Source organism: Macaca thibetana, chromosome 5 (genome assembly GCF_024542745.1).
Source record: "Macaca thibetana thibetana isolate TM-01 chromosome 5, ASM2454274v1, whole genome shotgun sequence".
Lineage (NCBI taxonomy): Eukaryota > Metazoa > Chordata > Mammalia > Primates > Cercopithecidae > Macaca > Macaca thibetana.
This window is the reverse complement of record NC_065582.1, coordinates 7,205,483-7,229,803: the sequence shown is the minus strand read 5'-3', so window position 1 is coordinate 7,229,803 and position 24,321 is coordinate 7,205,483. Positions and strand designations below refer to the sequence as shown.

At 43.4% G+C, this 24,321-nt stretch overlaps 1 protein-coding gene across 1 annotated transcript in view; it reads left to right on the top strand.

Moving 5' to 3' along the window:
- TENM3 (teneurin transmembrane protein 3) overlaps positions 1 to 23,482 on the top strand; it is a 2,279,939-nt gene extending 2,256,457 nt beyond the window's left edge. Inside the window, exons 31-36 of the mRNA XM_050789940.1 lie at positions 527 to 714; positions 7,551 to 7,618; positions 9,498 to 9,794; positions 12,673 to 14,284; positions 17,025 to 17,155; positions 20,004 to 23,482. Of these exons, the coding sequence (XP_050645897.1) occupies positions 527 to 714; positions 7,551 to 7,618; positions 9,498 to 9,794; positions 12,673 to 14,284; positions 17,025 to 17,155; positions 20,004 to 20,759 (3,052 nt within the window). The 3' untranslated portion in view covers positions 20,760 to 23,482. The remainder of the gene's footprint in view (positions 1 to 526; positions 715 to 7,550; positions 7,619 to 9,497; positions 9,795 to 12,672; positions 14,285 to 17,024; positions 17,156 to 20,003) is intronic.
- Positions 23,483 to 24,321: the final 839 nt, after the last annotated feature.

Here is a 24,321-nt window from a genome sequence, read left to right as displayed (position 1 = left end):
GAGAAATAGTCTTTAAAAGGTTCTTACTTTATTAATTTGTTGAGGATGTTTGAAGATACTAAAAGGATTTTTTACATATGCAAATACATACATGCACGTAAACATACTGTACTGTACTGCCACCGAGGGAGTAAGTCAGTAAATCTTTAAGAACCGATGTAACAGTGAATTAAATCTACTCTGTAGAAAATATGAAGGAATACTAAGGAATTTAATATCAGCAAACATGTTCCCTTTGAAACAGCAAATTAGATGTGCAGGAGGATTTTGGTCACACTTCAAAGAATCATGTGTTGAGATGGAGAGCTGGTCTGTTTACTCGTGTTCTCACCGGTGAGGTTTTTCTATGTTAAACAGGTTTTTGATTACTTCAAAGCATGTTTGAAGTCCTCACTCTGCATAGCTCACTCACAAAGACAAATACTCCTCCAAATTTGTGCAACTAATATTGCTACACATTGTATTTATAAGTCAGAAGAAACTGCAGTTTCCTATTTAACACCAAGTTAATGCCCCTTGTATTTAGCTATGACAGTGAAGGTCGTCTGACAAACGTCACGTTTCCCACTGGAGTGGTCACAAACCTGCATGGGGACATGGACAAGGCCATCACAGTGGACATCGAGTCATCTAGTCGAGAAGAAGATGTCAGCATCACTTCAAATCTGTCCTCGATCGATTCTTTCTACACCATGGTTCAAGGTAAACATGAAAGCATCATTTTAAACGAATCATTTTAAAGTACCACCAGCACCCAGATAGGATGTGCCAACACCCAGTTTCCAAGATGAACCAGAAAAGGGAAGATGAAAATATAAACCTCTAGAAATATTGGTGACATAATCTACAGTGTATATGTAATATTTATTTACTTATATAGACATATTTTAAAACCACATATAAAATAATCTCTCAACCTTGGAATACTGTCTATTTCCATTCCCATGTATTAAAACAACTTCATTCCAGCCCTTCACATGCATCCTCAGACAATTTTTGCATCACCTAAGAGTTTTCCAGAGCAGGTCTTCTGACCACCATCTCAGTACAGTAGTTTGAGACATAGCACTTTTTGAATCCATATATGATGCAGTATTTTAATCAGCATATCATGGAAATTTTAAACCAAATTACAACTACACATTCATGTAATGCCTGGAATGTCCTTTTTTCATTCCATCTATAGTCATCTGGATGCCATATCTCCATAAAGGACCCTCCTTGCCATATTCCTTTCTAAATTTGAAAAAACCTGTCTACAATGACATTTGTAATTGTGAGTTCACAACTCTAAGAATAATTAGTAAATCTATATTCAACTTTAGACTCATTTTTTTTACCTGTTCCATGAAGTAATCTCTGTAACCATCTAAAACTGCTATTTCTAGAAATCATTTCTTCCCCAAATGATCCTATATTATTTAAAAATTTTAAACTGAGGCAGTAGTCTACAATATGAGCTTTTTTGTATAAAATATAAAGTGTCTTCCTTTATTGAAGTCAATTTCAGAGGGAACATTGCTTTCTATTTTTGGTATTCAAGGTATAGATATTAATCCTTTCAAAGGATCTTTGACAGGAGATGCAGGGATTGGGTGCAAGGGAGGGAAGTCTTCCAAGACCTTGGAGGTGTATACACCACCCTCCTGAGAGACCACATATGTGCCTCTTTACAAAATATTTATTTCGTGCACATCCCATGGAGGCTGAGCTCTCATTTCATCAGGCAAATGAGAAAAAGAAGTCTATTAAACTGGAGAAGGACTTCAAATTCCCCTAAAGTTTGCCTTTAATATTTAGCCAAACCTCTGACAGCATGAAATGCCAGGGATCAAAGTTGTCAAAGTTTTGTTTCTTTTTTTTTTTTTTTTTTTTACACAATCATCTATTTTATTTGAAAACATGTCTACACTGCATTAAGCACCAACACAGGTGTGACCAAGAAACCCACAGTCCTGTCCCCACAGGCACTGGGTCCAGTGTATGACTTGGGATGGACTGTTATTTTTCACAGTGAGGGGGGAAGAAAGGATAGGAAAGAAAAGATGGCCATTAGGAAAGAAAAGATGGCCATTTCGCAGAGCAGGAGATAGCGGCAGCCCTCTGATTTGTGCAGATGACCCTGAGGGCAGGCTGCGTCTCCTGCATCCCCCGCTTTGCTGCCTCTACTCACTGCTGCTTCCCAGGGCCCTGGGCCTTGGGCCACTGAAAACACAAGGCTAGTTCACAGGCCTCCCTTGCTCAGCTGTCCTGAAGCAGGGGTCACATGCATGCATGCACACAGCGTCACACCTGTTCTCAGATGCAGGACTTCATCAGAAGACACGAAGGCATGGATGACCGCTGTGCCCCGCACTCTGCACACCAAAGACACAGCACCTAACTAGAGTTCAAAAAAATTCGGTTCCAGATGAGGCTCTACTTTTTGCTAATAGTAAACCTTATGGGAGAATCAGAACATCTCTGAATCTGTTTCCTTATCTGTATCATGATATCTATATTATGATATAGATTATACATATCTAAATACCATAACAAGATAAGACTATAGAGAGAGAGAGAGAGAGAGCGCGTGCAATATTGCAGATAAATGAAATTTACCCTATACTACCTCTGTTTTACACCGTTGTTGTAAGAATCAGATGAGATAATGTGAAAGTACTTTGAAAACAGGCTGGGCGCGATGGCTCATGCCTATAATCCCAGCACTTTGGGAGGCCAAGGTAGGCGGATCACTTGAGGTCAGGAGTTCGATACCAGCCTGGGCAACATGGTGAAACCCCGTCTCTACTAAAAATACAAAGATCAGCCAGGCGTGGTGGTGGGTGCCTGTAATCCCAGCTTCTCAGGAGGCTGAGGCAGGAGGATCGCTTGAACCCATGAGGCAGAGGTTGCAGTGAGTCGAGATCATGCCACTGCACTCCAGCCTGGGAGACAGAGCAAGATTCTGTCTCAAAAAGAAAAAAAAAAAACAAGAAAAGAAAAGGCATGGTTATATATTCCCTGACCCACACCCAGATAGCCTCTTCTACTCACACACCAGATGGATAGGAAAAGGCTGTTGAGCTTGCTGGATAGTAAAATTTCACTGGCAAGAAGAAGGAGTGGGAAATACTTTGTCCGGAAACTGACCACATAACATATTGCCTGCTGTTCTTGGAGACAAGTTGTAAGTAAGCGTGCACTTTTTTTCTTTGTAATACTGCTTTGCAAGACGTAAAAAGAACCTAGGAAGATGAGAGGGAAAGAGAGAAAACCCAATCTGAAGTCCCTGGTTCTCTGCCTAATCCTACATGAAGAAAACGCCTCACTTGAGGAAGGAAGAGCCCAGTGCCCACAGGCATGGGTGTTACTTTCTTTCTAAATGGCAGAGCCACAATGCCTCAGCAAGACGTTTTAGAAAATACACTATTTTAAATGGCCTGTGCCATCCCACCGAAAGGAGATCTCCAGCTGATCTGTTTGATTGCTCTCAGAGAGACAATGCCAAGATCACAGGGGAGGGTTTCTTACTTTCAAGATAAGATTGGATGTGCCAGCTCTGACTGCTAATTTCATTCCTCTGTGGATTCTGAGAGAGAAATTCTAGGGAGACAGTGATGATATGAAAATCTGGTTTAAGGACTGAGCCTGGAGTCTGCCAAAGTAGAAAAGAGGGGAGAGAAGAGAAAGACCTGAGCCCACCAAGACAGTGAGAATCAGCCCAAAGAGCCACCCGTTTCCCTTCCACTCTTGCCTGAGACACAGGATGCCTCCTCTCTTACGTTGCATTATTTCCTAGCAGAAAATTCTGTTCATTTTTAAGTTGTGGACCTAAATTTAGCTATGTGCCTGTCACATGGTGGGCACTCAAATATTTATCCAATAAATGAAAGAATGAGGAAAGCCAGCCTTACAATATGAATTCTCTCTAAAATTCATATTGCCATTGCATCTAGATCTTCCCAAGAGAGGGGCTATGTGAACAGCACATCCTTGCAAATGTTTGACTGCTATAAACCTAACACTAGAAATAACAGGTTAAATGGAAATAATAGAGATATCATTCTCTCTGTCTATACTGTGTGTGTGTGTGTGTGTGTGTGTGTGTGTGTGTGTGTGTGTGTGTGTGTTTCCTGTTTCTTTTGTTTGAGATGGAGTCTCCGTTTGTCACCCCTGGAATGCAGTGGCATGATCTTGGCTTACTGCAACCTCGTCTCCCGGGTTCAAGCGATTCTCATACCTCAGCCCACCAAGTAGCTAGGACTACAGACACACGCCACCATGCCCGGCTAATTTTTGTATTTTTAGTAGAGATGGGGTTTTACCATGTTTTGGCCAGGCTGGTCTTGAACTCGGGACTTCAAGTGATCTGCCCGCCTCGGCCTCCCAAAGTGCTGGGATTACAGTCATGAGCCACCACACCTAGCCATATATATATATAAGTTTAAAAAGTAAAAAAGGCAGGGAGTAGAAATGGAAAAATCATATAAGAAACCAGCAACGTGAAAAGCATTTCTGTGAAACAGTGCATTAAGGGACAGGCTGGACACAGCAGAAAATAACAAGCACAAGAGACTGTGATAGAGATGTAAGGAAGCAGAAGACACAACTATTCTGTACTTACTTGTTTGTAGCTCATTTTTTTAAAAAAAGACACATAGATAGCAGTTGCTTATCTGTGCCTTATAATATTTGGTAAATATTCCTAGGTTTTCTCACTGCTGGATTGTAGAACCAGCCTTCAATCAATTACAAAAAAAAATTGTCATGGTGTTCTAATATTAAAATTCATCTCCTAAAGCTGCCCAGATTCAGAAGCTTAGAGAAAAAAAAATTGTAGTGAATCATTTTTAAAAAGAAAATCTCAAAATTTGAAAGCCAAACGTGTGTTTAAAGGCATGCATAAATATGATAGCATATTTAAATCTCATTATGCCAGTCACATTTGGTAGTGGCCTATTTCTCACTTTAATCTGAGCGGCACAGCCTAGCGTGGGACTGCACAATGCACTTGGCACCTGCTGACGGAGCGGACACACAAAACAACCTGTAGCAAGTTGATGCTCTAACGGGGACACAAGAGAGTCTTGATATCGTCACCCAGTGTACTGGGAAACGAGCCTGCCCTTCCTCACTTCCCCCCATGACATCTTGGATAAATCAGTGTAATCCCCCCCTGCTGGCATCACTCCCTGGGAAAAGTGTGTTGCGTCATGTTCTTTTCAAGCATATTCCAGAGGGAAGATTATAGCTGCCCGCTCCCAACATCAAAGTGACGTTGTGATTAATTACAATCATGCTGGACATGATCTTTGAAAATGGAGATTTTTTTTCCATGCTTACTTAAAAGAAGTATACATCACAAAGGAATTCATGGTGATCTCTTATTCATACACAACAAATGAATTCATTTTTATATAGCTGGAGGTGTAGCAGTGATCTGAGATAGGGTTTCACTTTTAGATTGTTATTTAAGTGTGTGTGTGTGTGTGTGTGTGTGTGTGTGTGTATAAATAATTTTTTTTTCTTGAGACAGGGTCTTGCTGGGATGCCCAGGTTAGAGTGCAGTAGTATGCTCTTGGCTCACTGCAGCCTCAACTTCACAGGCTCAAGTGATCCTCCCACCCCAGGCTCCCAAGTAGCTGGGACTACAGGCACGCATTCCCACACCTGGCCAATGTTTGTATTTTTGTAGAGACAGGGTTTCACCACGTTGCCCAGGCTGGTCTCAAACTGCTGACCTTAACTGATCTGCCCGCCTCCGCCTCCCAAAATCTTGGAATTACAGACATGAGCCACCCCTCCTGGTCTTAACCTGATATTTTTAATAATAATTAAAAATATTTATTAAAAGGCTACCAGAAGACCAGATACAGTGGTTTACACCTGTAGTCCCAACACTCTGGGAAGCTGAGGCAGGTGGATTGCCTAAGCCCAGGAGTTTGAGACCAGCCAGGGCAACATGGCGAGACCCCGTCTCTACTAAAAATACAAAAATTAGTCGGCTGTGGTGGCGCACGCCTGCAGTCTCAGCTACTCACGGGGCTGAGGTGGGAGGATCACTTGAGCCCAGACAGTCGAGGCTGCAGGGAGCCGAGATCACACTATGGCTCTCTAGCCTAGGTGTCCCAGCGAGACCCTGTCTCAGGAGAAAAAAAAAAATCCACTGGAGCCTGAAATAATGCTGGCACTTTATGACTGTAACAAAAAAAAAGAAAAAAAAAAGATTCGAAAAGTTGCCCTGGCATCAAAAAGATGTGGTGAAGCAAAACCATGTCCTGGAACACAGGTGCCCCTGTTCACAACACCCAAAGGAGAAAGTCCAGGCATGGGAAGGAGGGTGAAAAACATGAGATCTGTTAGTATCTTTTGAAATGTTCCACACTGAATAACAGAGAGCGGTGTCTGGAAACAGTAAGAATGGTTAAAGCCTTGGCTTGTGTTGGGAATTTGGGAAGAAACACAGCCACATTCGAAGTCATTCCTCATGACTTTGGTTTGAGGATACAGGAAGGGCACAGCATCCAGTGTCTGTCTGGATAAAAGAAAAATCTGAACTTATGTCCAGATGGTGGGTCTCACTGCTTCCAGATGCTTGTCGAAGTCACACACAGTGATGGCATCATCTGACCTGCACCTGGGTGTTTCAGTGTCACCTAGCCACACTCACAAACCAAAGGTGCAAATCGGAAGCCAGGGCTGGGCACGGCGACTCGTGCCTGTAATCCCAGCACTTTGGGAGGCTGAGGTGGGCGGATTATCTAAGGTCAGGAGTTCGAGACCAGCCTGGCCAACATGGTGAGACCCCGTCTCTACTAAAAATACAAAAATTAGCAAGGCCCGGTGGCACATGATTGTAATCCCAGCTACTCAGGAGGCTGAGGCAGGAGAATTGCTTGAACCTGGAGGAGGAGGTTGCAGTGAGCCAAGATCATGCTACTGCACTCCAACCTGGGTGACAGAGCGGGACTCCGTCAAAAAAAAAAAAAAAATCAGAAGTCCGAGCATAGAGGCCATGAAAAGATGGGGCTCCATGCCTGTCTCCCCACAGCAGCACGTCATACCCACTCTGTGGTCCAGATTTCCCATACTCCAACCAGAGGAAACTGCAGACACGAAGGAGGGTCCAGGAAGCAGTAAAGAATTAATACAAATTAAAATGAATGCCAAGGAAAATGCAAACACATGGGCAATAATAACATGGCAGCCCTGTCCCTGGAAGCTACAGTCAGTCTTTTGTAGTTCCTCCAAAACCCGGAATAATCTAAGGAAGAAAAAAGAGGGCAACTCTAAACATTCAGGGTATTTTTTCCTTTCAAAACACAATCACAGGCACTCAAGAGCCCTAAGAAAACCATATAAATTGTGCAAAACCTCTTCTTGAGGCATCCAAAACTGGAGTGCAGATATAAGCTGAACAACTTGATTCTGCCATTTATCAATTTGATATCAAACCTTTCTACAGGCTTCAAAATATATATTTGTAACATTAGCTGGTAGCTTCTTACCAGGGTACACAAAGCATTCTGCAAAGCTCAACTCATAAAGTTTCACAAAATTCACATCAGGCGGGGAGCAACTAATATGCAGACATTTCCGCATGGAGCTCAGAAAGCCTCCAGCTGGCTGGTCAGAGGCAAATAAAACTCACTGAAAGACAGAGCCTAAGGGATCTAGGCCAACCTCTTTATTTACAGATGGACAAAACAGATTCAGGGGGGTTGAAAGCTGAGGTCAGGCTGCTTCAGGTCTAGAGATCAGGCTTGGGAGTCCTGGGTTCCTCCCCAGCCACTGCCCCTGACAATCTGCTGTGACACAGTGTTGCGGGGTGTCTGCCCACATCAGCTGATAGAACTGAAAAGTTAAGATGTAATTTCTAGGCCAGGCACGGTGGCTCACGCCTGTAATCCCAGCACTTTGGGAGGCCAAGGTGGGCGGCCTGAGGTCAGGAGTTCGAGATGAGCCTGGCCAACATGGTGAAACCCCGTCTCTACTAAAAATACAAAAATTAGATGGGTGTGGAGGCGGGCACCTGTAATCCCAGCTACTCAGGAGGCTGAGGCAGGAGAATGGCGTGAACCTGAGAGGCGGAGGCTGCAGTGAGCCAAGATCGTACCACGGCACTCCAGCCCGGACAGCAGAGCGAGAGTCCGTCTCAAAAAAAAAAAAAAAAAAAAAAAAGGCAATTTCCCTCCAGGGCTCTTTCTGCCTTCTTGTTTTTTGTAAATCAGCTATCTGGGTGCTTCCTGCCCTCAACATCATTTCTTTTTAGCTTATCGAGCTACCATCCCCTGGACTTCACAATACTCTCCTTGAACAGCCAATTGGAAAAGTTTAAGCTTAAGGAGTATTTTTGCATGGGACGTGTTTAATGTCAATGATAGAATGCAAAAGGTAGTTTTATTCCAAATTTTACAAGTATATATGATGTATGTATATAGACATATATTTCTATATAAACATGTGAGTGGTTGTGTGTGTGTGTAAAATGGGTCAGCTGGATCTGTCCATTTTGAAGGTTCTAGCTGGAATACAGCTATATAAAATTAAGATTTTCCCATTTAATTTGTAACAGTCCAAATAGTTAATGAGCATTTTGGAATATACAAGCCACCCCTCCCACAAAGGTGCTGTAGAAGACCAGAGAATGCATAGGCCGTGGTCTCTGCCCCTCAGAGGTTCCCAGCCTGCAAACGCTGGAGACTGTTTGTAAAGCAGAATTTAATCGGGACCACATTTCTAATTGCAATAGCGAATGCTGGGTTGTGTATGCCTCGGATGGCAGACAGTAACAGCCAGATTTAGTCCAAGGTTCTGGACGTGGCACTGAGCCACAGAGACTCTGTGACAACACATGGTGCTGAATTTGTCAAATAAGTACAATATTCAGATCATGTGTATGTGTTAGTGAAGGACTCTGAAGTCCCTGCCAGTTAACCAGCTCTTCTCCAAAGAAAGAGGCCTTCTCCAAAAATTGTGACGTCGCAGCACTGGGCCAAAAGCAATGATCTTGTTTATAACCTGCTGCTATTGAAACTCATTAATAATTTACAGTAATGTGAGTTCCAGCTTCTACTTAACTGCTCTTCAAAGGGCTAGAGTCACATTAACCACTGTGTTTTATTTAATGTAGCCATGATTAATTTACTAAGCAATTATTTTCCAGTGTCTTTGGGGGAGGAGCTTTGAGTCATATGAATAGGTGTCATGTTTACCACCTATAGATTTCCTGAACAAACTTTAAAGCAAATACATTTTGGTATTTTTCTTATCAGTTGCTTTAGTTTACAAAATTTAACTGAAATGGTTTTGAACAAATGCCAGGCTGTCTTTCTGCTTAATAAAACATTTTAAAAGAGCAGTTAATCTACTGCCTTGCACTTGTACCCAAGAAGTTGCTAAATTAATTTACTGACAAAGAGAATCAATCATCATAAATGGTGTTTAAACAATACTGGGGACTCCGGTGTTGGAATAACGTGATTTATTTTATCATCTTGTTGGTGTTGTAACAGGTTAATGGCAGAAACCTCCTTTCGGTTGACTTTGATCGAACAACAAAGACAGAAAAGATCTATGACGACCACCGTAAATTTCTACTGAGGATCGCCTACGACACGTCTGGGCACCCGACTCTCTGGCTGCCAAGCAGCAAGCTGATGGCCGTCAATGTCACCTATTCATCCACAGGTCAAATCGCCAGCATCCAGCGAGGCACCACTAGCGAGAAAGTAGATTATGACGGACAGGGGAGGATTGTATCTCGGGTCTTTGCTGATGGTAAAACATGGAGTTACACATATTTAGAAAAGGTATGCCTGCAAACTAAGCTCAACAATAAGGAAAGGATAATTCACATTTTTCAGCCATCATCTAGAGCACTAAGGGGGAAAGAAACAGTGGCACATGACTGAGTTCCTTTTATTATTCGAAGTATCAATACAGAAGTCACATGAGCACAGCAATGATGAATTTCTGCATTAGCAAAGTAGTTTCTCCTTAGTTAAGTTCTACTGTCTGAGACCCTTTTAAGTGATTTATGATGTAAACAAACAAGCATTAACATTGTCCACCTGCCAAGCTTACACACTGACAACATTCACAAATTAGACCTTGAGCATGTAAGTCGCTTGTAAATGATTTTCGTGCTAGCTCTTTCATTTAAGAGAGAGCCTTACATTAGCACAGTTAAAGCTGTCAGCTTTGTGTTGTTCCTGGCAGAACTTCAACATAATCATAAAAAGCATGTAGATCCTAGTTATGCATTATTAACCAAAAGAGGCGATTTTCTTAGAAAGCCACACTTTTGTATACTGTGTGGCATCTTTCCTTTCTTCTACATATAAAAAGTAAGCATCCTAGATTAGGCTGTTTCCCACTCTCGAGAACTTTTCACAGTATCAAAAATGGAGACTTAGAGTTACACGTGTGCAAAATGTATGCTGTGTGGCTTGGGGTATTGACTGGGTCAGAGGAAATGAAAGTAAAAGAAAGGGAAGAAAAAGGCAAGAACAATCTCGCTGTAATTCCTCTCTTAAGAAATATAATCCACCAAAGAGCATATTCATGGAATGTTTCATTTGCCTTTGAGACAAACGTTCGCCCTAAAAAATGATTCTGTGTTGAGTTCTGGTAGCTCTCAGACCCCAGAGCATGGCACCACCAGTTACCCAGCAGCATGTGCTACACACTCTACTCGGCAGTTACTGCTCCACCCCTCCTGACTCAAACGTTGCACAGAAGAACTCTTGTCACCCAGATAAATCAAATCACATCCATGTTGTCACTGTGCTCCCCTCACACAATCTTTTTCTTCACTGGAGGTGCCATGGGGAATGACTCAGTCTAAACCTAACCCCCTGAACCCTGAGCCATCCCACCTGATTCCAGCCGGTGACGGCACAGGCTACTCTTCCTGAGAACCAGTTTCAGTTCCAGAGCTCACCTCTCTTACGGCAGCCCCCGACCTCTGGCATGCTTCCAGCTAGGACCCTCATGGCCAATCTGTCTCTTGCAAACCCACCTGTCTGCTCTCCTTAGAAGAGACTCACCCTTGAGACAATGAATCGAATCACACCTGTTAGATGACAAGCCCCTAAGGCAACGTTTCTAAGTGGGAGAGGATCACAGCTTCATTCTGGAGCTTCCCCAATTTAAATTAAGTGCATTACAGAGTAACAGAAATATACAAGCACAACCCTAAAAATGTATAGTAGTGATCATAATGGGACGGGGAAATGTTTAGAGGGAGCCCAGGAGCGTATCATTGAGAAGAGCCACTGTCACAGAATGACAGAGGCAGTGACCAAGATCACCTGCATGCATCCAGGAGCATCAGAAAAGACAACAGACAGATCTTTCTCATCGTCTCTCCCAAATCCCTAACATCCACCCAGACTTTCGATGTTCTTACTGGGATAGGTGCACTAAGCCAAAACTTACTCGTAGCAAAACAAGTAATATTTTACAGACTACCATCAAATATGACTTCAGATGATTCCAAAAGTAGGTATTAATTCCTGTGAATTCAGCAATAGTCCAAGCTTTCCTTGGAAGAACGCAAACTACTAGGAACAATTCTCAGGACATTTACTACACACCCTGCACGCAAAAATTGCCCCTAGGTCTGCCCAAAGAGGAGATTCTACCGAAGCTGAAGTCAGGCAAAGGAGAAGACCTCGCAGGGCTCCCAAGCCACACATCCTCCCTGTGCCAGTGTCGTTCCATGTGGCCCAACCGGGGTTAGAGGAAGCTTCCTCAGAGGGAAGAGCCACCCACAGCCCTGTGCTACTGCTGAGCTTGACTTAAGCGGCCTGGGATGACCTTCTCTCACGTTTGTTGGCCTAATAAATGACTGTCATTTTGTCTTTCTGCGGTGGCTCATGAAATAGGCAGAGTTCATTTTAATATATTTACTCATTTCATAATTTACCTCCAACACAGTATGAAGTCCAGAAACCATTCTTATTGTTCCTGAGACACAAATCGGATTTGATATCCACAGAAAGAAATGGAGATTTTGTTGTCAGTACAGATGCCTTATAACAATTTAGCTGTATGTGTATATAGAATATTTCTACTAAGGGCATTTCTAGCTCTCATTCACCATGTGATTAATTTCACAATATTTTTTGGTGTTGATGCTTCATGTACACTTTCACCATTTTTGGCTAATTTTATGTCTTTATAAAATAATATTGTGAATGCTTTGCCCTTCCGCCAAGTACACTAGAAATCAAACATGATTTGAGTGGTTCTTCAGTCGAGTGAGGGGGGGAAAGCCACCTTACTAAATAATTGCTAATTATGGATGGAACTGCATTCCCCATATGCTATTTTCTCCTCAAAATATTGTGTGTAAAGCAGCTTTGATCATGCCTGTATTATGACTAATGCAGATCCATTGACAATCTGCTGGTTGGCTCTGAATGTCTGGGAAAAGAATGGTACCATCCGTCGTGACAGGCAGCACGTTGTGAATCTTGAGCCGCTAATTGCAGAACCCCTCACAATTAAGCATCCAAGCAAATTAGGCAGAGAAACGTTAACAACACACAAGGTCAAGGATAACTCAGTTAAAATGAAGATCATTTTCTCTAGTGGAATGTTTCTGTGCATTTGTGGTCACTAAATCTGCTTTTGCGTCTCCTGTTCACAAACACTGGGTAACAGAATGTTCTCTCTTTACAGTCCATGGTTCTTCTGCTTCATAGCCAGCGGCAGTATATCTTCGAATACGATATGTGGGACCGCCTGTCTGCCATCACCATGCCCAGTGTGGCTCGCCACACCATGCAGACCATCCGATCCATTGGCTACTACCGCAACATATACAACCCCCCGGAAAGCAACGCCTCCATCATCACGGACTACAACGAGGAGGGGCTGCTTCTGCAGACGGCTTTCTTGGGTACAAGTCGGAGGGTCTTATTCAAATACAGAAGGCAGACCAGACTCTCAGAAATTTTATATGATAGCACAAGAGTCAGTTTTACCTATGATGAAACAGCAGGAGTCCTAAAGACAGTAAACCTCCAGAGTGATGGTTTTATTTGCACCATTAGATACAGGCAAATTGGTCCCCTGATTGACAGGCAGATTTTCCGCTTCAGTGAAGATGGGATGGTAAATGCAAGATTTGACTATAGCTATGACAACAGCTTTCGAGTGACCAGCATGCAGGGTGTGATCAATGAAACTCCACTGCCTATTGATCTCTATCAGTTTGATGACATTTCTGGCAAAGTTGAGCAGTTTGGAAAATTTGGAGTTATATATTATGATATTAACCAGATCATTTCCACAGCTGTAATGACCTACACGAAGCACTTTGATGCTCATGGCCGTATCAAGGAAATTCAGTATGAGATATTCAGGTCGCTCATGTACTGGATTACAATTCAATATGATAACATGGGTCGGGTAACCAAGAGAGAAATTAAAATAGGGCCCTTTGCCAACACCACCAAATATGCTTATGAATATGATGTTGATGGACAGCTCCAAACAGTTTACCTCAATGAAAAGATAATGTGGCGGTACAACTATGATCTGAATGGAAACCTCCATTTATTGAACCCAAGTAACAGTGCACGTCTGACACCCCTTCGCTATGACCTGCGAGACAGAATCACTCGCCTGGGTGATGTTCAGTATCGGCTGGATGAAGATGGTTTCCTACGCCAAAGAGGCACGGAAATCTTTGAATACAGCTCCAAGGGGCTTCTAACTCGAGTTTACAGTAAAGGCAGTGGCTGGACAGTGATCTACCGTTACGATGGCCTGGGAAGGCGTGTTTCTAGCAAAACCAGTCTAGGACAGCACCTGCAGTTTTTTTATGCTGACCTAACTTATCCCACTAGGATTACTCATGTCTACAACCATTCAAGTTCAGAAATTACATCCCTGTATTACGATCTCCAAGGCCATCTTTTTGCCATGGAAATCAGCAGTGGGGATGAATTCTACATTGCGTCGGATAACACGGGGACACCACTGGCTGTGTTCAGTAGCAATGGGTTTATGCTGAAACAGATTCAGTACACTGCATACGGTGAAATCTATTTTGACTCCAATATTGACTTTCAACTGGTCATTGGATTTCATGGTGGCCTGTATGACCCACTCACCAAATTAATCCACTTTGGAGAAAGAGATTATGACATTTTGGCAGGACGGTGGACAACACCTGACATAGAAATCTGGAAAAGAATTGGGAAGGACCCAGCTCCTTTTAACTTGTACATGTTTAGGAATAACAACCCTGCAAGCAAAATCCATGACGTGAAAGATTACATTACAGGTAAGCATTTTGATTCTTTTCCAAGTGCTGGAGGACTACCATCATTAGATTAATACACAAAATAACTGGAAATGTTTTTTTAAAAAACTTCATTCTTTGCTCAAGCAAAGTCACATGGCTGACCTTTTAATGCGTTTATTTCTCTATGGAACCATAGAGAAATCACAAAGGGAAAATGAGACATAGTTACTTGCTATTCTGCCTGCCAGTGCCCAAGGCCACAAGTTTTTGAAATGACATGAACTCCAGTCATTTAAAGAAGGGGAACATGGGGAAGCAAAAAACATGATGAACACAGAGTCCCAAAATTGGAGTTCCAATCTCAGCTGCTCTCCCACAAGCTGTGTAGCTCTGTAAGCCACATGTTTTTTGAGTTTCCATTTCCTTAACTATAAAATTGGGATAATAGTGCCTAACTTAGGGCACAAAGATAATACCTGAAATTCCACAATAAATAGTAACTACCTTACGAATATGTCATTTTGGGTTTTTTAAATACATGTGTGAAGTTCTCATAGAGATGATTAACGTGAAACATAACACAGGGTGACACCATTTCATCCCTGGGAGGTGTTTAATTCCTGCTTCACCACCATCTCCTCAGGACAGTCACGAAGCCATTTCTCCCATCAGTTGCTTAGACAGTGGATCCTGTGTCTGGTCTCACTTCTGTCTCTTACATCACTGTCTTCATTGCCAGTGCAGTTCTTGCATGGTGACAATACTAATAGGCATACTAATTTTTCCACAAATGTGGGATAACTTTCAGGGTACAGATTTAAGATCTTTCCAAGTTTACTGCATGTTACTTTTTTAGTTATGCAAGATGTAGAACATCAGATCCCACTGTTGCCACCATGGAACCACCAGCATGTGAAACAGACAAGGTCCTTGCAAGCTCTACTCTAGTTCCCTTTAGTGAGCTGACTTCTTCACTCAACCTCTACTCCAAGAATTCTGAATCCTGCTGCTCCTACCTTCCATTCCTGATATACAGCACCATCATTAACCGCTCTACCACATTTATATTTCCAGGAGGAAGGTTCTTTCCTGTTGTCTATTTTTGGGCTCGGTTTAAGGTATTTCTGTTTGGTTTTGGCTTGTGTGAGATGCTCCGTTAGGCTGCCTCTTTTCCAGCTCAATATTTGAGGTGTACTGAGATGTCTGTTCTCTCAGTTCTCAAAACAGGCTCAACAGGTTGCCCCGTTCATTTCACATCTGCTTCCTACCTTTCCAGACTGCCTAAAGCATTTTATATCTCTTCCCATGTGAACCAGCTGAAAGTCCCTTCTTTCTGCCTCCTGATTCAGCAGCACCCTTATTCTCATTCAGGGTTTTTCAGTACACATCTGCATTCAAATCCCATTATTTTGGCAGTACTCTTCAATACTCACGGCCCTCTGATTTTCACTGTTATGCAGACATTTTTCAGAGTAACAGAATTTTTGCCCCCAATACTCTAACATTTGGGAGAATTTTCTCCCAAAAATAAGGCCCTCCCACCCCCCAAACTCAGATACACTCTCATATACACACAAATTGTATCACTTTGCATCCTATGTGAACCACTTAGGATTTATTTCTCCGCACCACCACTACTACCACCCCATTTCAAATGGAAACAATACCAGTGGTTTTATAGCCATATGAGGCCTGGACGAAGGACCTGCCAACCTGGCAATGAGGTGAGAGTCTGTGCCCTGGAGAAGGAAATGGGAATCAAGTGGCTCTCCATCATTTTGACAAGCAGTTTACCACTGGTTATTTAAGGGGTGTTGACAGGGGCTGCCTGAAAGGCTGGAAAGCCCCCAGCTCCTGAATTCATCCTCTCCTAGCAACGTGGACTGCAGGGAATGCCATAGCAGCATTTTCTGAAAAACCTCAAAAGAGAGATGGAACAGCATAAAATATATTAGGTGAAATGCAATTTCAAATTTTCCAGCAATGTGCTTAATATATAAAATAATCGACACCCAACCGTACTCATAAAGCTGCAAGCCTGCTGAGTAGTTCTGTAACATTATAACCTCCAGAATAGAATAAAAGCCTTATTCTCAGCTTAATGGCTTTTGGAGTCACATGGCAATATTTTAAAATACCATCTTAAAGGTTTCCAGGTTCTTTCCCCAAAAAGTTTGTCTCCACCTGTGCACAGTGAGCCTTTGAAGTCATAGCTGATGGTAATCAGGACTTCTGTGCCCTTGGCCAGTTTTGCCAGCTTTCAGCATTCATCTTTGATTAAGAATCAACTGTTGATTTTAATACTCTCAATTTAGGGGTTTTATTAATAGAAAATGGGTTGTGGAAGTCCGCATATCCTTGGGCAATCGCTTTGGAGAGCTAACAACACACTTCTATTTGAGACCAGCCTTTACTAACTACAAAACAAATTTCATTTGTTTTCTGCAAGTTATATCTCTCTCCTGCTGCTATGCATTGTTCTTACCCTTGCTATCACTGTTACTAGCACAGGCTGCAACTTAGCAGGAATGACGGCTTACCCAGTCTGTCTGAGCATCTATTACTCTGCAATTTTCGTAGCATTTGCCATAGTTCTGCTGTGCAGTTTCCCATCTTCATATCTAAAAACAGAGTAGGTTTAGATTTGTAGGACGAAAGCAAACATGTGCTCTTTTTCAGACTATTAATTGTGAAATTGGATTTTCTTTTTATGGTAAGAATTTAAATGTATGAAAGGACAAAACTCCAACACCTTTCATTTTGAACATTCTTCTCCTAGATGTTAACAGCTGGCTGGTGACATTTGGTTTCCATCTGCACAATGCTATTCCTGGATTCCCTGTTCCCAAATTTGATTTAACAGAACCTTCTTATGAACTTGTGAAGAGTCAGCAGTGGGATGATATACCGGTAAGAAACAAAAAGACCCACGGAAAGGTGTTAAGTAGCTTGTGTCTTATCTACCCATATCGAATGAAACCACCTTTGTGAAAACTGTACCAAGACAGTTTGTAATTTTTTGACTCTTTTAAGGGGAAAAAAACAACACTTCCTCTGCATTTGTGTTCAACAAACCAGAGGCCTGTTAAACAGGCCTAAATATGTTTTCAGCAAATGCTAATGAAAACATAGAAATGCAGCAGCTCACTTTCCAGTGCTGGCTTTCTCAAAAGAACCCCAAGAAAGCATGGACCTGAAGGCAAAACTACAATAAACAAGAGGGCCCGGAACCCATTTTACAAATTAGCAACCCACAAACAATGCTACAAAGTTCAGCTTCTTTAAAAATTAACAGTGTTTCGGCCGAGCAAGGTGGCTCATGCCCGGAATCCCAGCACTTTGGGAGGCCGAGGTGGGCGGATCACCTGAGGTCAGGAGACGAGCCTGACCAAATGGAGAAACCCCGTCTCTACTAAAAATACAAAATTAGCCCGGCGTGGTGGGGTACGCCTGTAATCCCAGCTACTCGGGAGGCTGAGGCAGGAGAATCGCTTGAAGCCGGGAGGCGGAGGTTGTGGTGAGCCAAGATCACGCCATTGCACTCCAGCCTGGGCAACAAGAGCAAAACTCCGTCTCAAAAAATAATAATAATAATTAATAGTGTTTCACGGGAAAATATTAAAAATTTAAAAAGATTAAAAATAAAAATAAATGTCCTCTGGTAAGGGTCCACCTACAACCAGGAAGGTTTATGGCATTTTCCTGAGCATAATAGATCAAGAGGCCTGTAACCATTACAAGAAATAAAAGAAATATAATAGAAAATTACAAAGTCAAAGCTGCTGCTTCAGAAAGTGGCACATCTAATCCCCACCAGTCAGAGATCAGAAAGGAATGCACAGCAAAATATCAGAATTTCACGCTTACAGTAAGAATAACTAGAGATGGAGAAATGGGGTGACTCCATGATGATAAGACAGTGCAGACTTTCTTAGAGCGATTAATTCCCAGCCACCCCTTGAGCAATTTCCTATCATTTCAATGAAAACAAAGAGAAGAGGCAGCCATGGTTAACACACACACAGGCTGTCTACAGTACCAGTACCTGTTGTGGTTTCATACCTAATATAAAAGCAATTCCTTTTTCATAAGTTACAAATATAGTCATGTGTGTGCAACATTTTGATCAATGATAGACCTTGTATAAGGTGGTGATCATACAAGATTACAATATCATATATTTTTTTAAATTGAGATGGAGTCTCACTCTGTCACCCAGGCTGGAGTGCAGCCTTGACCTCCTGGGCTCAAGCGATCCTCCCACCTCAGGCTCCCAAGTATCTGGGACCACAGGCACATGCCACCACACCTAGCTAATTTTTTATGTTTCGTAGAGATGGAGTCTCCCTGTGTAGCACAGGCTGGTCTTGAACTCCTGGGCTCAAGCGATCCTCATGCCTCTGCCTACCAAAGTGCTAAGATTATAGGCATGAGCCACCAGGCTCTGCCAACACCGTATTTTTACTGTACCTCTTCTATGTTTAGATACACAAGTACTTACCATGGTGGTACAGTAGCCTTCAGTATTCAGTACAGTCACTGTAGACAGGTTTGCAGCCTAGAAGCCATAGGCATCCCAGTATAGCCCAGGTGTGTAGTAGGCTACACCATCTAGGTTTGTGTAAGTGCACTCTGTGATGTTCACACAAGGATGAAATGGCCTAATGCCGCATTTCTCAGAATACATCCCCATGGTTAAGCAGTGCGTGACTGTCTGTCTACACTGATATAGCGGCATGAATACATACCGAAGTTTCCTAACGCATTTGAACATGCACATCCTAACTGTGTATGACTTTCCAACATGCCTGAAAACACTTACATCTAACTGTACAAATGGACTTGCCAGCTCTTTTCCTAAGCAGCCTTTTAAATATGAGCAGCCTTTTAAATATGGTTCAAGTTCTCTGTCAAGAGAAGCACACCATAAGGACAGCAAAGGGAATCGTGGGCAAAGACATTGAGGCTGCCATAAGTGCAGAAAAACAACTGTTTCTTTCATTGCCGCAGATGAAACATGTTTTCATTTGGGAAACAATGGCCAGACAAACATCTGGTAGTATAAGAAATGGCTGAGTTAAGATGCCCCCAATTTGAAACATTTGCCAATCTAGACGGCCCACTGTCCCTAAGTCTGAGAAAAATAATTGTTTTCCTAAAGTAACAAATATCTCCAGCTGCCCCACCGTCCACTCATCCCTGTACATTTCAGTTCTGCCGTTACACTCACCATCTTCAGCTGAAAACTCTGCCAGGAGAGGGGACAGAGTTGACTTAAATGGAAGCATTTCAAAGCATACGAAGCGGGGCCCAGTGATCCGCCCTAAGTATCCCCAGCTGTTCAGATCCCTCTGTGTGTTTGGTGGCTTCTCAGTCTCCTGTGGAGAAAGCTACGAGCATGGAGGTCCGGATGAGCTGGGTTCCCCACGCGGGGTGGGCGTGGGAAAAGAGCCTCTAGAAACTGTAAGAGAAAAGCAAGAAACAGGACTATTTTTCCCATGTTAGAAACGAAGAAAGCTTTAAAGTGATCCACGATGCGCGAGCCGTTTGGGGGTTCCAAAGCACTGGGATCACCTTGATGGGGAGGGATCTCCAGTGCTTCCTCCCCCGGGCTGTCAGCCTTTCAGCCTTCTGATCGGGAAGGACCCCGGGGCTTCCATGCATGCCTCGGCGCTGCCCCCAGAGCCCCGTGTGTGGGTCAGGAGTGGGGAGGCTCCCGGCCGCCTCTGACGCGCTCCCTGTTGTGTTTCTCCCGCAGCCCATCTTCGGAGTCCAGCAGCAAGTGGCGCGGCAGGCCAAGGCCTTCCTGTCGCTGGGGAAGATGGCCGAGGTGCAGGTGAGCCGGCGCCGGGCCGGCGGCGCGCAGTCCTGGCTGTGGTTCGCCACGGTCAAGTCGCTGATCGGCAAGGGCGTCATGCTGGCCGTCAGCCAGGGCCGCGTGCAGACCAACGTGCTCAACATCGCCAACGAGGACTGCATCAAGGTGGCGGCCGTGCTCAACAACGCCTTCTACCTGGAGAACCTGCACTTCACCATCGAGGGCAAGGACACGCACTACTTCATCAAGACCACCACGCCCGAGAGCGACCTGGGCACGCTGCGGCTGACCAGCGGCCGCAAGGCGCTGGAGAACGGCATCAACGTGACGGTGTCGCAGTCCACCACGGTGGTGAACGGCAGGACGCGCAGGTTCGCGGACGTGGAGATGCAGTTCGGCGCGCTGGCGCTGCACGTGCGCTACGGCATGACCCTGGACGAGGAGAAGGCGCGCATCCTGGAGCAGGCGCGGCAGCGCGCACTCGCCCGGGCCTGGGCGCGCGAGCAGCAGCGCGTGCGCGACGGCGAGGAGGGCGCGCGCCTCTGGACGGAGGGCGAGAAGCGGCAGCTGCTGAGCGCCGGCAAGGTGCAGGGCTACGACGGGTACTACGTACTCTCGGTGGAGCAGTACCCCGAGCTGGCCGACAGTGCCAACAACATCCAGTTCCTGCGGCAGAGCGAGATCGGCAGGAGGTAACGCCCGGGCCGCGCCCGCCGAGCCGCTCACGCCCTGCTCACATTGTCCTGTGGCACAACCCGAGTGGGACTCTCCAACGCCCAAGAGCCTTCCTCCCGGGAGAACGAGACTGCTGTTAGAACCCACACCCACACCGCGAAAACAAGGACCGCTTTTTTCTGATTGACCTTAAAGGTGATCGGCTTTAACGAATATGTTTACATATGCATAGCGCTGCACTCAGTCGGACTGAACGTAGCCAGAGAAAAAAAAATCATCAAGGACAAAGGCCGCGACCTTTTGCGCTGGGCCGTCTGCTCCTTTCGAGGCACTGTATTTAACTAACTTTAAAAAGGAAAAAAACAATGCATACAGTGTTTCCAAATAGTCCCGAATTGTCGACCTTTGCTTACAAGAAGTAGTCTGTCTGCATAGGATGTGATAGCTATCTCTGTTCATTTTACAATGTGGGGCAAAGTTACTGTTTCTAGACAACCAACTGCTTTCCCTGTGCAGCTTTGTAGAAAGACATTGGCGCAGTGACGTCTGCGGCGGGATTTGTTCATGGGTTTTACAATGCTAGCGTGGTTTGCCTTCGGGGAAAAAACTGGCAACTAGAATCCTTGCCACTGATAAGCAAAGGAAATCCTGATTTTTTTGTAAATTATGTGAGACAAGTTGTTTATGGATTTTTATATGAATTACAATTTACTGTACATCAAATATTAGTCTCAGAGGAGTTAATTTATGTAAAGTGTTTAAAAAGTTTATACTTAAAAATAAAATGATAAAAACGTGAACTGTGTGACTTTTTTAAAAGGATTGCACCTTTTGTTATCTGTTATAGCTGTACAGTATAAATTATTATATTGTAGAGATATAACAACTTATGCCTATAATGTCCAGAAGTGTTAATATTTTTGTATTAGGTTGAAAAAATGTGCAAGCTTCTATCACTAGATGGATAGGACCGTGCAATTCTAGGTGGGTGGCGAATCAGAGAGCTCCTTTCTCTTCCCTCTCTCACACATCAAGCCAGTGTCCTCAGCATTGTCAACTGAGAGGCACAGCAGACAACTAGGGCTGGTGGAATGTAAGGGAAGATTGGAGAAAACGGGAGGAAGGGTTCTCTGGCCCTCTCTCAACCTTGCCAGTCGATGGGGAGTTGATAGAATTAACCCCGGGGTTTTTACTGTTGCTGTTCCAAAGCTCTGTCTCATGATGGAGGAGAGACCACATCAGATGCTGGGGAAACAGGAGGAGGAAAGGATCTAATGTAGTGGTGATCCTAAACACGTGTCTTAAGATCTAGGAAAGACAGCAGAAACCGAGCAGTGGTGGGTGAGCAGATGGAGCCGGTCAGGGTTACTCTGCTAGTTTTGGGTTTGTACCCTTGGTCACCAAGAGGGACAAAAAAGGGAAACAGAAGCTCCTCTAAGCCCACATGACCAAACCATCTTGGGGCTGGTTTGAATGACAGCCTCTGCTCTGTCTCGGGGAAGCCGGGGGTGGCAGATCCAGCTGGAAGTGAGTGGCAGCCGCGCCCTTCTGCACACAAGCAGCTCGCGTGTGGGAACCAGCCCAGCCGCCATCTGCACTTCCGTGTCAGCTCAGCCCTGACCAATCTCTTTCCTGAGCACTAAATTCAGCCACAAAAATATTTTTAGAAGATATTTCTCAGTTCATTGAGCTATAGTACACACTGTTTTCCTCTATGTATAATGGTGATAAAATATAGCAAGTGAACATGTCGTAAATATAAAGGTTCAAGTGATGTATTGAAAATAATTTTCTAACTGCTTTGTATGTATCACATACTCTAAATTGCACAGTAGGTGTGTTTATTAAACAGATTGGCTGGGAAAGTTTCAAAATAGCTACTGAATTTACAGTATCAGTGCTATTACTGTCTTTGTGTATTTGGTAGAGCATACCGAAGTAATTAATCCTCTAATGAATGCTGATATTTTATTAGAATGAAAGCACAGATTAGCATTAATATTTTTTATTCTGGAAATCCTTTGGCAAGTATTAGGAAGCCCAAATTTAGAAAACTATGAGATTTCAAACCACATAAACATGATTCTGTTTTCCATTTTATTTTTTAACTGTTAACTTAGGTATTTGCAGTTCTGTTCCGTGGAACTTCTGCAGGCCTGTATTTAGCATGCTGTAAGTACTTTTGGGTGAAATAGGCTCTGAGTCTAAATTCTCAGACATGTTTCTGATGTAGTACCATGAAAAGCTTGTGCCACATGACAGAAGTGAAATCATAGTCTTAACCTCTTCTTGACATGGACTGGTCTTCACACGGGCACCAATAAATAACAGATTTGGAGTATCTCCTGGTGCTTATTTTAGATGAAATCAAATCAACCCAATTAGTGTCTTGTTAGTAGGTATAATGAGCCTATTTCTTTCTAAAAAGACTTGTGATCTGGACATGCTTTTACGAGAAATAGTGACCTTGGGGAATATGTAAACAAAAGACCTTTTTCTAAGAGTTGGGAGGGGGTGGGGGACTGTATAATGAAAAGAATTAGCTTACAAAAAAGAAATTGATATTCAAAGTATTTTAGGCAAAGCCAGTCAAAATGCTTTCATGATATTTTGAGATGTAAATTTTGTCTGATTTGTATTGTTCTTTTCATTTGCCTTCTTAACTTTATATGTGACCTGAATTTTCCATAACTTGATGACTATAGATTGCATCTAGGCATTCCAATAAAAGCCAACCCAATGTGTGTGTGCTTTTATATTTTTTCAAATCTTGGGCTAGCCGGCATTGCTTTTGTGTTTAACGTGGAGGATGCAAATAGATGCAGTCGTTGGGGAATTGATTCATCTGCAACCCAGTTGGTAGTATCTTTTTTCTGTCCACTGGCCAGACTGCTGGCTCAGCAGAGTGAACTTCACAGGGGACCCTCCCATGGCCTACTTTAAGAAAACAGTAAACACACCCCCACAAAGCCAAACACACTAACTGTAAAGAAGAATTTACAAAAGTACCGCCCATTACTACTCGAGAGCAGGCTTCATTCCTGTGATCCTGGCAATAAGTGTGCTTAATTAAAACACTTGATTAGAAGAATCAGTTTGGGCCTGATAGGCTTGCAGCCTCCTGGAGATGTCGAAATCTACATATAGACCGGCTGACTAGAGGATGCTTCGTTCAGCAATTCTGGCCGGCAGGCCAGGGCTTTGATTTTAGTCGGAAAAGGCAGACTTCATCACACTTGCTTTCTAGTGACAACCTCAACTGCATAACGTGTTGATCCAACAAGAATCAGGTCATTCCACTCTGCAAACTGGTCTATTTTCTTCTCCTCGAATTAGACTTTCACATGATCAAAACGGAAATCCAGAAAAACAGGTGAATTACTGCTTTCCTTCTCTACACTCTTTTCCCTAAAAAGTAATGTCTGAACAAATGCAAATAAAAAAGGTGCCGGTAAAAATTATACCTTAGAAAAAATAATCAGAATATAGGATATGCTGCTGCTACATCCCGTGAAATTTGTGTCTTTACATTCACCACACATTTCCTAACAGTTGCATGGGGTTCTAACTGCCAGACCGCAAC